Source organism: Neltuma alba, unplaced genomic scaffold, assembly GCF_004799145.2.
Source record: "Neltuma alba isolate B1F8T4 unplaced genomic scaffold, ASM479914v2 tig00011858_pilon, whole genome shotgun sequence".
In the NCBI taxonomy this organism is placed as follows: Eukaryota; Viridiplantae; Streptophyta; class Magnoliopsida; order Fabales; family Fabaceae; genus Neltuma; species Neltuma alba.
In genome coordinates this window covers 38,261-54,666 of record NW_021636463.1, presented here as the reverse complement: position 1 = coordinate 54,666, position 16,406 = coordinate 38,261, and the positions used below count along the sequence as shown (strand labels likewise).

The 16,406-nt window shown below is 34.3% G+C and overlaps 2 protein-coding genes across 2 annotated transcripts; both read right to left on the bottom strand.

The window, feature by feature from the left end:
- Window positions 1-870: 870 nt before the first annotated feature.
- On the bottom strand, window positions 871-3,037 carry LOC114718701 (uncharacterized). The gene has a single exon (XM_028904116.1). It carries the CDS (start codon window positions 2,731-2,733, stop codon window positions 1,036-1,038), a length of 1,698 nt encoding a protein of 565 aa, XP_028759949.1. The 5' UTR covers window positions 2,734-3,037; the 3' UTR covers window positions 871-1,035.
- A 2,628-nt stretch (window positions 3,038-5,665) lies between these two features.
- Window positions 5,666-10,291, bottom strand: LOC114718697 (UPF0613 protein PB24D3.06c-like). The gene is made up of 9 exons (XM_028904114.1): window positions 10,055-10,291; window positions 8,041-8,117; window positions 7,368-7,473; window positions 6,924-7,016; window positions 6,763-6,828; window positions 6,400-6,545; window positions 6,062-6,170; window positions 5,917-5,981; window positions 5,666-5,813 (listed from the first exon to the last, which is right to left on the bottom strand). Exons 1-9 carry the CDS (start codon window positions 10,289-10,291, stop codon window positions 5,666-5,668), a joined length of 1,047 nt encoding a protein of 348 aa, XP_028759947.1.
- Between the last annotated feature and the right edge of the window lie 6,115 nt (window positions 10,292-16,406).

The window sequence follows — 16,406 nt, the reverse complement described above, 5'->3', positions numbered from 1 at the left end:
AATTATCATTTGATAAAATGTTTAACTTGTGCAACTACTACAAGGACTATTTTTAAAAAAATAAATAATTATGATCAAAATAAAAGTCAAACAAGCTTTTATCTTAAGAACCGAAAATAATACTAATTTTCCTTGACCAGTGACCACGGTGTCCAAAAAAATTGGGAACTGGTTAAGGATTTGTGTGGATGAAACTTTAAGGAACCTACAAGATTTCAGGCGTCTCTGAAGCTGTCAATGACATCCCATGGAGTGGCTTGAAAGTTTACCTTTATAACGAGGAAATGTAGAACGATAGCAAAAAGAAGATTCATGCCAAATTGTAAAGACGGCTGCCTCTATTTTTTTTTTTTTTTTGGATAATCATTCGTCGTTACATAGTTTTTTTAGCAATTATCATAAATCAATGGCGGTTTTTCTGGTAGCAGCAGTAGTTTTTTTAGTCCAGTTACTGCCTTATTCACCAACAGTTTAATCAAAGGGCACATAGAATTCTTACCAGAAACTTCAAAAAGGACCTCAGTTAAGTTGAATCTACCAGGCAGGTTAGAGTTTAAATTTTCACTTTTACTCACTAGTTTCAACACTAAACCTTAATAATTTGGTTGTTTGAAGCAACGGTTTGAAAGGGACAGATAACTCGTACACGCATTGTGTTCTGACGCAATCCCAATGCCACCAACAACAGAAAATAACTAACTTATCTCCCCAACCTAAGTAATCAACCACAAGCCTTCTGTACATGGTGTCAAATACTTCAGCTTCTAAGCTTATTGGTTTTCAACCGGTAAGAGATTTGCTAAATGCAAAGTGCATAGTGCAAATAAAGAATAACCTTTGAACTTCATTGATCATAAATATAAATAAGGATCAAAATCCTCTGCTAATCTACAAGTGCAACAACCGTATGTGTGAAGAAATTTTGCGGACAAGACTATGAACAAAAAAGAATGCCAAGCCTAATTAATTATAAGGATCTATACTCGTAGGGCAAGAATAAGAAATGGCCATCTCTTATGACTCGAACCTTCATGCTTATCTTGCACACATAGCATTAAGCAGAACATGAGCTAACATGAGGTCCACAAAATAATGATGCCCTATGAGACCATCTCGCCACTTCATCTTCGCCGGAGGCCTTCCATAGTGAACCCCATCACTGTACCGATTATTATAATGCCAAGGAAATGTGATGTCAAAGTTATCAATCACGCCAGAGACAACCCCAGCTTGCTTCAGCTTCTCCAAGAATATATGATTGAACACTTCCATCTTGTTAGGATTGAATACTTGTGTTCTTGCACGTCCACCAGTTGCAACTGTGGCCCTGTAAAAGACCTTTGGCCATGCCAAACCTCTCTGCCTCACTTGCTTCATAACATCTGCCCAGAACGAGGCTGCGTTTTCTGCTTCAAAAGAAAATGCTCTTACAGTGCGAGAATGAGCACCATCGTGCAAGCCAGAGTTCATGATCATGGTGTCTGGGACTGTATCTTCAGAGAAGTACTTCCTTAGCAAATTCTGAAACCCTTCCTCTCGCAGGGATTCCAGTCCTAGATAGTTTTGTGTCTCATTCCAATGGCCATTGAAGATGCTTGTAATCCTAACTGTTTGAGACTGGTCTTTTGGGTTTGAAAAGTTCATATCAAATCTCCTGGGGACAGAATGTATCTGAGGCAAATCAAGAATGAAATTGAGCAAATTGCGTATAGTGTCAACGTGATTTGAATCGCCCCAGAAGAAAATCCACCGATTATTCAAGCAATTCCAAGCAGAATCAGCTGAAAACATTTTGAACGAGCAGTGTGCTGAGTACACCCAACCATTGCTCTCCAGAGTTCCCAAAGAACCATTACACCATGGAGCTCTGCAAGGAAAATCCGGTGCTAGGCATCGATACCTACCATCATTACTTATTTCGCAGTCATCATTTTTGGCGTGCCTCGTCCACCTTCCAATCCAGACATCCCTAGTAAAGTCTGATTCTTTGCAAGCATGCAGCTCTGGTAATTGAACACTGCTTCTGTGGAATCTGATAGCAATCTTGCGAAGCACTCGATCATAAGCAAATCTCCATGGGGTCATTTTAAGGCCTTCAAAGTGTCTGTAAAGGAGGATTATAGTGAGATCGTAAACCCCATCAAAATCTGGATGAACTTGAAGTGAAATAGAGTAGGAACCATTGTTGAAATCCTTCACCAAAGGTCGAGATTTCCAAGATTCGCCTAACAGATCAGTCTCGAAGTAGTCCCCACCTGAACACCGAGGTTTTCCAGAATCATCCATTGCTTGAAAGACAAACTCATAAACATCCCCAGCCAAAAGCTCTGTTACTTTCCCGTCATCCAGACTAGGAATTGCAATTTCTACTGTCTTCGAATCTTCGCAAGGCTCTCTTCCACGAGCTGACCATCGGGCAAGAAGATTAGAAGTCAAGTTGGGTTCAAGTTCACTAGCAATCCAACTTGAATGTCCCCTAACTACAGGCCTTTTAGGGATATGGTATAGTTTTCCGGAATCCCTATAAGTGTTCTTAGCAGTCACGAAGGGCAAATCTTGACGAGACCTCCAAGCTTGAATAAAGTTCTTAATAGTGCAGGCATCAACACTCCATACCACGACCATTCCAACGAGAACCAAAGCTGTGAGCAACCCAAAACGCCAATGGAGGATAGGAGAGAAAGCGGGATGCCATTGATTGGCCGCCTTCGAAATCGCCACCTTCACTGACATTAGAAACGGCCCACACCACACCTGCTACCGCTGAAAAGCAAGAAAGAAGACGAATAACGACGCCCCAAATAGCAGAAACGAAATCTGACACCGTAAAGCTGCTTCTTCTTCTTCTTCTTCCTTGGGGTGGACAACACAAGGAAGAGTCTCAATAAAAGGAACAAACGTCGATTTTCTCGAAGAGAAAGAATTGTATAATATAAAGAAGGAGGAGGAGGAGGAGAAAACAATTGCGCAGGAATATTGACAGGGTGTTTTCTGATGTCGGTGGTGCTTCAGAGGTGAAAGGGGTTGAAGAAGGTAAAATGCAGAAGTAGTACATAGAATAGAATATGCAAAAAAGCGGATATCCCCGTGGAAGGTTTCCAGTGAGCAGAGGCGAGTCCTTGAGCGTCAAATTGGAATGGCAAGGGCGGAAGGCCTTCTCCTGCTTTGATATCGTTGGAGTTTCGGAACTTCAAAGTTTAAAAATTAGTGATAATGACTTCTTCTTCTTTTTCCTTTTAAAAAAAAAAAAAACGCCGTTACTCTAGAGTGACAACGACCTTTTTTTTAAAAGGAAAATTAGCGATAATGACACCGTTTGACTTTTTTATTTTTTTGGTTTGGAAAAAAAAGCTTTGATTTCAGCTATCGCTTTACTCTAGATTTATTGGCATTTTTTCTGTTTATTACTACCTCCGGTCCTTAATAAGACTCTATTTGACTTTTATTTTGATTCTAAATATAAGACCCCAATCCACTTTGTCTCTCATATTTATTCAATTTTTTCCAAGATAGTCCTTCTAATAATTATAGTTCTAGTTAATATACTTGATTAATAAGGATATTTTAGGAAAGATAACATCTATTTAGAACAAATAACTAATTCAACTTACTTCCTTAATCTCCTCAAATTAGTCAACTGGCTCTTATAATTACAACCGGAGGTAGTATCTTTTTGATAGTTGATCTTTACTTTTATTATCATAATAATCAATATTATAAAATTTTACCGACTATATCATTTATCTTTCATAAATAATGCATCTTGTTTTTTAATGTGATATAAAACTCAGGTTACTTAATTTTTTTTTCAATTTCCAATTTCCATGCCCTTATGGTGATTATCAGTTCCTTTTTTGAAAAATAAGATAGCGCTGTTTATCATTTGTTTTATAAACGATTTTTCAAGCAATAATAATAAGAGTAAACAGGCTTTTACCGTGAGATTTGTGATTAATTTTTATACGTTTCTATAAGTTGGAAATTTGATCGGATTATCTAAGAAGACGTTTTTTTTAATGTCGTTCAATGTATACAAAAAACAAAAGTCTTTTTTTTTTTTTTAATGCTGTTGAATGTCGACGGTGCCAAAAAAATCATAATATTTTTGAATGTAGACAAAAAAATGTGAAGACTGTTATATGAATAGAAGCACAAGGGGGCGACCACAATGCTAATACAATGGAATGATAATAATTAATAAAAATGAATCATTTTGTAATTATATGTGTTGGAAAGAGTCCCGTGTTGACTGATGTATACAGCTAGGAATGAAGAATAACAGAGTGCTGGTTTGGGTGGCTAACTAATGAATCGGAATGAGGAAGTGGGAAGGGTGTGAGGAGAGGATTGAGGGGGATTATAGGGCATATTAAGGATTCATGTGATGTGAATGAGGCACTAATATTCATATTAGGGATGATATTATGGGGGGACAACTCACATTACTCGCACGTTGCCAGCTTCATCAAATCAGTATTCACATGCATTCCTTGATGTCTTCTTATTTTATTTTAAATTAAAAAAAAAAACAAACAACATGTAGAAACCGAAGGGTTTGTTTACTGAATAATTAAGTTTTTACAAGGGAAAAAATGTCATTGACGGCCATAACAACGAAACTAAGGATATCTTGCGTCCATATAATCCTGAAATTTTTCTCGAGATTTGTGTGATTAAAGTGAAAATATGTTTCAACACAGCAGGCCTAAAATGTCTCCGGCTCAAGCATAAAATGTTTTCTGTTTTGACATTGTTTTATTGCTAGGCACAATTAAATTCTTATTCAAAGCAATCCTATTTAAAATGTGAAAATCTCTTCTAATAAATATTTTAATCTTAATTTATTATGTCGTGAGGACTAATTTGTTTCATTAGGCTTGATTCCGACCAGTTGTTATTCGCGGGAGAGTCAATGACACTATCTGATTTTTAGAATTGCACGGGTAACCTCAGCCTCCAGCGAAAAAAAAAAAGAAAAAAGGCCCAAAGCAGGTGGGATAGCATTTTTATTGGAGAGCAGGTGGGCATGGGATGGGACAGAGGGTCTGCGCCGGCACATGCACAGATCACATGCTCCTTGAAACTCCCATTGTTCAAAAAATATTCATTCCTCCAAATATCTCTAACTTCATTTACGATCATCAAGAGGTGGAAGGGGCACCGCCACCCAGTCCCAAATGCCCTTGTTTAAATATACTTAAAATAAAACGTTTGGTTATATTGTAAATCAACAAATCCATTATCACTCCAACGATGTCACGCTGAATTTAATTAAAAAATGTAGTTCTGTTTATTTCTCTTAGTTTCTAATGTTTACGTAAATATTTCATCTTTTTTTTTTGGTACAAAACACACACAACCCCCACCCAAAAAAAGGGTGCGCTCATAAAGGGTAATAACATGGTGGAAATCAGGCTGCTCAGTGGTTACCAACTCCACCACATAACCACTCACCTTACCCCAACCTTGTTTCTGACGCCAATACTAAGAAAAAGTCAGGTTCCTCCACAACAACTCATGTTATGTGTCTCCTTTTTAGTTCAGGACTAACCAAGTAAATATGAGCCGACTAGGTTGGTTTGGTCACCTAAGCTCTTGTTTAAAAAACAAATCAAAATGGATTTACTTCTCAGACACGTTCGGGATTGAAAAATCAACAAGATTATTATGTCCATGGATCGTCCCAGCCTTTAGGTCCCTCCCTCTTGATGAAGTCAATAATGACATTGGCAACTTCTTCAACTCTATTAGACAGCGAGTGAGTCCCATTCTCAATCTCCACTTTCTCTGCTCCTCCCATTGCCCTGCATAATCTGCATCTTCTTTCAGCCAGCAAAGTTGATTGCAACAAGCCGAGGGGAGGGGGAAAAAAAACTAATCTTCAAAATTGGCTCCCCGTGGGAGTATATGTTTTACCTGTCCGTCAGTAATTTCTTATCAATGTAGTCTGGCACATGTTCATCCGACATTGAAAATATAACCTGCAAAGAGAAACGACAGATATCAAAACGAGGACGAGAACATGAGTCATATATATTAATAGTCAACGAGATATCCTTGCCTGGCACTGCGTGCAAGACATGTGCCCAAGTCTCGTCTTCAACTGCTCATCACTCAGGTCAGAGCTGAACAAATCATCATCTCCATTATATGAACAAAGGGAGTTATACCTGCAAAATTAAAAAAAAGGTTTCTTCGGAAATGGACTGATAACATGACAATATTCTGACCTTAATCAGTTAATGTTTTCCAAAGGTTATTTTGCAGCGTGTAAGTATGAAACAAGAGAAATTAATCGAGGGGAGGATGAGGAAGAAAGAAGAGGGACTGCTTTAGAGAATGAATGCAGAAACCATGCAGCTGATTAGCCCAGTTATAATTCAGTTCAATTTAACTGACCTGTAGGCAGTTATTGGGCCATTAGGATCTGCATCCCTTGGCATGAACTCTGAACTTCGGCCTTCACTTATCATTTTAGCAGCCAATTCAGCCATAGAAGCAGTATGAGGGAGCGTAGATTGAAATTCCCTGTCACTGACTGGAGCCTGAGGGTTTAAATGGTGTGGCAGCGAAAGCTTTCAGTGAGATACCAGAAGGAATAGCATGGAATTGCCACGGAACAAAATAAGCTTTAAAACTACTGTATAACCTGTAATTACATCGGTAGCAACTCAACCACATGTATATACGCATGTGAATTAATTAGAAACCTGGATGGCCAAACCAAGAGCACAATTACTAAGGCCATTAGCAAGCGAATACCTGAAAGATAGCGGCACGAACAGCACGGGTGCATGCAGCATTTGTACTCATGTAATGAATAATATCCTAGATATGTTCAAACAATACGAAAGATCAATTCACTTGCTGGTAAGAAAGTGGAACAGAGCATGGTTCAGGATTTAAAAGCAATAATCAATGACCTGACAGCCAGTGCTATGTCCAAGCAGTATCACGCCTTCAGAATCCTCTTTGTCAATTAAATAATTAATTAGCAGATCCAACTCCTTGGCATCCTTCCACATGAATTCAACATGAAATATCAGAACCCAGTCATCAAAGTTCAAGAGATAGCACTTCAACATTACTTCATTACTTTTTTTCTTTTTAAAGTGAGCACAAGGGGTAGATGATGCCGACTATCTGCTCCGGCCACTAAGAACAAAAGGCAGATTCCTCGCAACTAAGATATTTGCTACATATGCAAGGGCTAAGATTTGAATTCCTAGCCACTTGCTTAAGTGATGAGAGCCTATACCACTTACGTGATATTGAGATGTTTAACATTACTACTTCAACATTCTTAGTTTAGTGTCCCAACACTATATTATAAGACAAACGGAGTGGATACAGATTTAAATGTTTACTTGTTGCAAGCTGGAGGTGCCGTATCCGCCATATGAAGATGACATGAGAAACTGAACAAGCGACCAATTTTCAGCGTCCAGAGCCATTGCCAGAGGCTCCAAATATCTGCACGAACTAGGAAGTTGAGAAAATGGATGTCCGTTGAGGATATCCGATAAAATTAAAATTGGAAAATAATGGCTCTCATGCCTTTTTTTTTTTTGTTACAAGGGGCAGGATCGAACCCACAACACACACCCCACACACACACATACCACTCGGCCAAACGGCCAGTGGTGCTCTCCTGCCAATTGATTGAAGAGGTTGTTAGTCAAATATCATTTTTGAACTTTTAATATAAGATTTAGTTAACTAATTTAAAAAGATTAATAAAATTACTTAATTATAACATGTGTTATATGATTTTTCTAAGATATTTATATGTATCATCAGATTATATGTTAATTTATAAATAAGGCAAATTAATTTGGAAAAAAATGATAAATATAAATACTTTAAAATAATTTAATAACTTTTTTAATCTTATCAAATTATTTAACTAAGCCTGGTATTAAGAATTGAAGGTAGTAGTAGTAACGGAGAAGATCTAAACTCATTTTCTTCAAGAGAATATAATCTCTAGGGAATAAATAGCGCTGGCTCGATGGAGAAATTGGATAATATCAAACCTACGCAGTAGCAAGAAAGCCATTGGCTAATCCGCCAATAAATATGACTTGACGTTTGTGTTCACCAGTCCTAAATGCGACCTGCGAAATCAACCAAACAATGAGAATGCGGCACATCCAGAATGAAAAATGCAAACACGCATGTAAAACAGGCGATGATCGATGATGATCCTTAACAAACAAGGTTTCGAGCTCTCTTATACAAATGCTTTTGCTCAAGTATAAAACCATACCAAAACGAAAGAAGCAAAAATCTCATATTACTACAAAAATGTTAACACTCGAACGTTTGTACACTTTCCCTGTTAACAAACTTCTAACATTTTATGCCAAGCATGTATGTATTCTTAAACTAGTTAAACAAATTTACCATTGTCTGATATTATGGCATCTAATGTACCGTGATAAGCGATGCCGTATGGTTATGCCATGGTGTTCATTATGCATTTATGCTGCTTATCAGCCTGTTTGGGTCAGTGATTGAATCCAGAATAAGTAGCTTTTATAACTTTAAGTACATTTGGGATCTTAGTTTGGTGTTTAGAAAAGCTTTTTACCCATTTAACTTATGACGAAAAGTTGGTTTCAGTCTTACTTTTTTTAAAAGCTTTTCCTCTCTACATATGGCTTTTATGTAATCATGTTTTTAAGAAGCTTCTATGAGTTGGTGGAATCATTTATTATTCTCTCTCTTTTCTTCTTCCTCATTTTTCCTCATGCTTTTCTCTCACTCTCTTTGCTCATATCGTAAGCTTGTGTAGGCATATATGCATAAATAATTTTGAATTTTTTAAAATTATATTTAACTTTATATTTATAAAAAAAAATGATATCTCTAATGTTTTAAAATATTTCAGTTATTCAATTTCACTTCTTCATATTAAAATAATTTAAATCCATTATATTATGTAAATTCATTTTTTATCTTTTTTATTATTTAATAAAATTAATACCCATTTAAGTAATTTTACAAACTAAACTTATTTTTATTTAATCATAATCTAAACAACTTTTTACCCAAACTAACTTTTACAAATTAGTTTTTACAAAATTTAATCCAAACATAAATTACATCATCCAATTTAATTTTTACTTAATCTAACTCTTATAAAAGTTAAATTGAAAATAAATTATTTTTTCAATCACTGATTTAAACAAACCCTATATATAATATGACATGGCAAGTCGTGATATCAAATACGACGTAATTTTGAGTTCACCAACACATGAATTTTATTCCATTAGTTTTCAAACATACCCTTCAAGATTCTTCTTTTTTTAAATGACGATAAATTTATAATAATTTCACTATTAATGAATATAAAATATTTGAAAAAATAAAAAATTTAAAATTTCATTCATTATTTATTCCCTCTTCATTTATGCAAAAATATAATACTACGTTCAATTTTTAATATAAGAATTAGTTGACTAATTTGAATATATTAAAGAAATTAATTGAGTTATTTATTTGTAATAAATAGTTATTGTCATTCCTAAAATATTCCTACTAATTATTTATATTAGTTAGAACTATTATTTAATGAAACATTTAACATACACAATATGAGAAACAAAATATATTAGGATTTTATATTTAGAACCAAATTAAATATCAAATTAGCTCTTGTATTAAGAACCAAAGGTAGTAAAACAAAATACTGTAATTTATTTTTTTAAGAAAATCTCATTCATTATGAGTACAATTTTTACAAAAATAATTGTTGAAAAAACCCTCGTTAAAAATTTTAACTGCCCATTGATACCTAAATTTGTCTAAGAAATCAATCTTTAGGTCAGGGGGGAAAAATGGTTCGGGCGCATATAAATGATGGAAAATGACTAAAATGCTATGATCCGTGAGAGAACAAGGAGATGAGCCATCCAAATTCTTAAGCGTGATGCGTAAAGATGATCAGATTAAAATATAGTGACCAGATGAAATAAATCAGGAAAATGGGTGGGAGCTTCGCTATTCAATTCACTAGGGGGAAAAAAAATTAGAAAGTTTGACGAACCTGAATAGCATTTGGACCATACTTGAATAAAACCCCTTGGAATTGATGTTTTCGGACGACGGCGCTTCGGCAGTCACCTGTAACGACGGTGACGGAATCAGCACCCATTCTAGAGCCACCTGACTTATTCGAACGGCTGCGAACCATTCCTGAGAACCAGGACTTTGGGGACGAAGACGGAGAAGATGGAGAAGACAGTGTGGGGGAATGAGTCGCAGATGATAAAGAAGGATCCATTTTTTCCCCTTACCTGATCACTATCACTGTCATTTGCAGAAATTTAGGGTTTATGAATTTATTGTTGTTGTGATTGTTTCTCAACGAAGATTGTAGGCACGAATCATAATCCATGGCCGTTCCCAGTGCATGCAGTCATGCCTCGGCGTCGCCGACGGAAGAGGACCACGAAGTCCAAGTCAGAGCATGGGAAGAGCACGCGCTCCCGCCACGTCTATCTTCGGATCCTACTGGATTTGGGCCTGATGGGCTTATTGAGGTCCAATAAATCTCCACACACACACACACACACACACACACACACAAAAATATATGATACGGGATTCATCTGGCTTGTTTTGGGCCTCAGGATTCTTCTTGGAGTTTTGTCAGGTCAGATTCAGTACGGACCAAGCATGTGACCTTGGTGTTTCAGGGCCGAAATATGGCTTAGCCATTTTAGGCCCAATATGCTTAAACCGGTTGGTTTGGGAGAGTTCTTTTTTATATATTACTCTATTCCGATTCTTATTATAAGTCTCAAATAACTAATTTATAATTAAAAAATAACTAGTTAAAATTATTTTTAAAAAATAAATTGTTTAGAAATAGACTTTTATTTCCAAATATGCCTTTATAATAAATAAGAAAAAGGATCAAGGAGAATGTGTGGGAAAATATGATAAGAGAGAAATAATTAAGGGCAATATTAGAAAAAAATGCACTAAATGTTAAGACAAATTAAAATTAAAACTTATAAAATAAATTATACCTCTTTTTAAATTTAAAACTTATAAATAGGACTGGAGGGAGTATATTATGAGGAGAATGAAAGTTAAGATATAAATGAGTGAATTAATAATAGGTTTTCCCAAAAAAAAATTCTCGAAAATAAGCTACAAGTGTTGATTAAATCAATTATAAATTTAAGAATTTCAATTCCAAATAAGACATTTAAGTTCCAAATGTGACTCATAAATTTGCAGCTGTTTAAATCAATATTTGTAACTCTTTTTAGAAATTTTTTTCGGGACCTTAACTATCATTAAAACAATTTTATAAGTAAAAATATATATTTTATATCTTTAAATAAAAAAATAATAGAAAATACAACTACTAATATCTTTAAGAGAGGGATAAAGTCTGAATCGAGTGGGATTGTTGAAGACCTACCCCATGATTTATACTTTAAAACAGGCAGTACATGCTCCCTGTAAACTTTCAAAAAGTCAATAACATAATCATGCACGAGAGAACTAAAAGTGATATATAGCAATTTATTTATGGCAAACGAAGAAAAGCTTAGCCTCGGATCCTAAGAATTAAGAAAGATGGAAACTTAGAGGGGATGGAGGGTGGGAGCAAAGGCTTGATGCAAGGAAGTTGAAGTTTAATTGCCTTGAAATTTTGAGGCCGGCCAAGGAATAAAACTTGTGAAAATGCTAGTCGGATCTATCAGATTCTTCTTCAAGAAGGAGCTAGCTGAGGAAATCTACATATATGAGCACTTCTTACTTTGTATCAAAGGAGAAAATACATTAAGGCCAGCTGTTTGTGATCCAATATATTACTTCCGATTTTTAATTTAAGAGCTCGTTTGATTTTTATTTTGATTCTAAATATAAGACCTCAATTTACTTTGTCTCTCATATTTGTCTATTTTTTTAAGATAACACTTGTAATAATGATAGTTCTAATCAATATGTTTGATTAACAAGGATATTTTAGGAGAGACAACACCTATTTATTATAACTAACTATTTTAACCAATTTTCTTAATCTACTTAAATTAGTCAATTATCTTTTATATTAAGGACCGAAAGAAGTATCACACAAAAATTATGTCTCAAATTGCAGGCCTAATACAATAAAAAAAATGCAAAGGCTACTTCGCTAAAACACACACACACACATATATTAAAAATATAATTTAGTGATATACTCCCCCAGTCCTAAATATAATTTAGTGACACTATAAAATGAGTTTATATTTAGGACCAAATAGTATATATTTTCTTTTAAGTAGGAGGTCATAGAATCAATAGCATTTGGTTATAGTCTCATATAATATGATGAATTAAAGTTTGAATTATCACTGAGAAAATTACTCACATTTAGTATCCCCCAGTATTTCAAACAAAATTGCCTCAATAAAAGAGTACTTCTGCCTAGCCAAAAAAATTAGGAGGTCAAAGATCTGATTCTACCTATAATCGCAAGTGCTTAGTCGACTGTCCCTGTAAATCAAAACGAAATGAAGAAAAATATGAATGAGAGGGGAACAGCTAAGCCTTGGATTTCATAATATAATGAGAATGAGAGAATTTCGTAGCTTCCCACTATGTATACCAATCCTACCACCAAATTAATTTACCAGCACAAAGTCAGCATTATATCATTGCAATTGTGATGAGCAACTTTAAATCCTACCCTACTTCATTCAAGGCTTGGCAACATTGTCACTCCATCAACTCAGCTGTCTTTATATGTGCTTTAAATCCTACCCTATGCACTGCAGCTTGTCACAACAGTAACCACCGCCCCATTATATAAGATTCAAATAAAATGTGCCTGTCATTCAAAGAAGTCTTATAATTAGAATTGGGAGTAGCATATGATATCAAGTTTATTTGGCCAGAAAAAAACAAGTTCCAAATATTGTTTCATCTTCTAGAACTTTGAACCCACCGAAGATACACATATTTGTGTGCATATATCACTAAAGTTTCAGTTACATATATAGAGCATATTCAAATTAATGGCAACCTAGGGAAACAAAACATGTATGTGTAATTATATGATGTGGACCTCACACACGGTTACATTCTACCGTGTGGATGTGTCTCGGAATGTATAAATTAAGAGGATATAATTTAAACTCCTACTGCCTTTTGAGTCCTAATTTTGACTATATATAGAGTCATCATGATTAGCGCGCTAGATAACAATTAATTATAAATTATAGGGTACAATATACTTTATTGATTTGACAAAACAATTATATAAATGACTTCCTCAAGCCATCCTAATGGTGATACATAATGGTGGATGGATCAATGATCCTCCTAAAAATAGTGCTATATATAATTGTAAGCAAATAAAATAAGAGGCAAAAGGACACAGATTCAGAGAAGGTGCATGGAAGGTGAGGCTGTTCCCTAAAAGCAAATATAATGCATTCTAAAATATGAGAGCACGAGAGTTAAGTAATAACGGTCAAAATGTGATATATATATATATATATTTATATATTTATATATACACATTTATATAAACACACACCAGCTGTGAACAACGCTTAATGTGGACCTCATCAAATTACCTATCTTCTAATTGCTATGTGCTAAAGAAACCAGCTTCTAAAAGAAGAAAATATAAACGCAGAAACATACCTCCATCTCTCACTGTGCAGCGCCAGTATAATTAGGGCTTAGAAAAGAAGAAAGATAGCATTACCTTTTCAAGTTCTTTAACCTTAGTGCAAAGGACAATCGTAATTAATTAAGGTACTAGCTATTGTTTTAAAAGCTGAATTATTGTAGGACCATCAGTGGTCTGACTTTAACCCCGAAAAAAAGGAAATATTTTAATGCGTAAAAAGTGTATTCTTTTAATTTAATTAAGTTATGTACTATTGACAAAAAATGTTGATAATAATAAAACTCAGATATCAATACATGCATTTGAATATATACGTATAACCAACCAAGTAGTAAACTAGGGAGATGAAATGTATGCATACAGTCATTTATTTTACTGAAATGACTAATATTATAAAGTCAATTTTAGTTGATTGGCTGATATTACAATTTTGAACAAACTATTTGAACAAGAGCACTAAATCACAATCCAAAAGTAGAGACTATAATTAACCTGCTTTTGCCAATTAGAACACAAAGCTGAGAGAGGGTGAGAGGAGTTAGGAGATCGAAAATAGACTGAATGGAGCTCTAATATAGATGACATCGTATGCATTCATAAATAACTAAATTGATATTGATTTAGCCTCGAAACAATTAATAGCAAAACTCTCTTTCCTACTAATTATTCACGTATCTATCAGATCCAGCAATTGTTAAGGGGACTATATAGGTTGAGAATGATGACCTCTATCCAATGGCCATTTGTATAATCTAAACTAGAATGAATTTTAAGCAAATAAGTATTTAGGAAGGAATTGGAGGGGACTTCTTATTCGCAATGAGTAACTAACGTAACTTACATGTAAATAAAACAAATTTACTTCCATGTTTTTAACATTATTAAAAACCGTATTACCCCAAAAAAACAGCATTACAAATCGAACGAAATGTTCTTTAATTATTCAGCGATGATCTTCATTTCTACTACATCATACTTGGTAATAATTCATTAATAATGAGTGAATGCAGCAAAAGAAAAGGAAAAGATATACTTCTTTGGTCCTATTTATAGGATAGAAAGAGAAAAATGTTTGATCCTATATATAAGTCATTTCATTATATTTTTAACATATGGATATGTTATTTTGTCCCTAATTTATTATAGTATAGATAGTTATTTTTTTTTAAAGTGTATATACTAAATATGGATAAAATTAAAAAGTTATTATATTTTAATGAAGAGTTAATGAGTTTAAATTTTTTCTTAATCTATATTAAATATGTTAGAAGTGCCTTATAAATATGATTAGAGGAGTATCTCTGAAAAAGACAAAAGTAATTGGCTTGCCACATCATCATCTACCAGGGAGCTATATATTTTTCCCTATTTGGCTTAATTAATTAGTCAGTAGCATATGGATGATTATCGATAATTTCCTTCAATATGAAACTATGACTATAGAGCTCACATTAAATGCGCGCGCATATATATAAATAATTAAATATACAAACACATATGTGTGTATATGGACATTCATGCCTGAACCATCAGCTTTATTTGCGCAATATTAATTACTCGCTAATTGACTTATACTATAACTTAAGACCTTACCCTTTCCCACATAACCATTTCGCTGACCGCCATATAAATATACACATCAAACTCTGACGATTCTAATAATTAGTCTTACTCTTCTTCCAATTTATTTAAATTAAATTTCCTTTTTCTTTTGTCTTTCTTTTAGTCCCGACACTATATGAACCAGACAACTAGGCAATAAAACACAGGGAATCTGCACAATTTGACATTGAAAATGGTTCTTAAACACAAATTAATGTTTGGTTCTCATTGGTTTTGTTGAACTATATATTATATTAATATACGTGAAAACCAGGTTCTGCAACTTTTCTAACAATGGTTGATTATGTATAAAATATATATATATATATATATGTATATGTTGTGTTTATATATGGACCATCGATAGACACACAAATGGAAGTAGCTGAAACAGAACTCTAGCGCCAGGACGAATGCACTGAAACATTTGTGGGGTCGTTAGGAATCAAAGTGGCTCAAATCAAGAAGCTAGCGTCCCTTCAATTAATTATTAATCAATAATGTGAATATGACATCCTATTTAAAAGTCATTAATTATTTAATCACCGATTATTTAGTACTCACTATATATATAATAGGTTACTGCCCGCCGGGTTGGCCCTGTTTTGTTATTGTGTGTCTGTGGCGATCCCTATTTAAGCTTCAGCTTTGTTTGGATGCTAAGAAGAAACTGGCGATTCCTTTAAAGATGTGTGTGTGTGTGTGACAGTCATCAATAACATGTACAGTTTCTTAATTAATTACTAAAGTCGAAAGGATCGACAGTTTATAGTGGTTTTTTATTTGATTTGGATGGACGCTGAAGGGTGAAAAAGTTTTAATAATAATAATCATTGTTCAACAATAATAATGTTAATTATATATGCACGCAATATCATATAATTGAGAAAGATTTGTGTGTCGAAGTGAATGATCTAGTCGATCACTTAAACCGTTCCTCATTAGATAAAAGCTACATATTTGGACAATGATATGCTTTTAAGTCTTTTTCTTCTTGTGCATTAACGACTCTATGGAGTACAATTATTGCCACTCTCACATATAAACTTGTCTTCTATTATTTATGGTCATCATTTTATGTGGTGCAAGTTAACTGCAAATTTAAATGCAAATCACTCTTGTTGTATGCGCACGCACGTGCAGTAGCAGATAT

Coding starts and splice junctions, on each gene's coding strand:
- LOC114718701 (XM_028904116.1), bottom strand. CDS start 2,733: ATGTCAGTGAAGGTGGCGATTTCGAAGGCGGCCAATCAATGGCATCCC.
- LOC114718697 (XM_028904114.1), bottom strand. CDS start 10,291: ATGGATCCTTCTTTATCATCTGCGACTCATTCCCCCACACTGTCTTCT. Junction 8,118..10,054: donor ATGGTCCAAATGCTATTCAG/GTTCGTCAAACT, acceptor TTGATTTCGCAG/GTCGCATTTAGGACTGGTGA. Junction 5,982..6,061: donor TGTCTTGCACGCAGTGCCAG/GCAAGGATATCT, acceptor TTCTCTTTGCAG/GTTATATTTTCAATGTCGGA.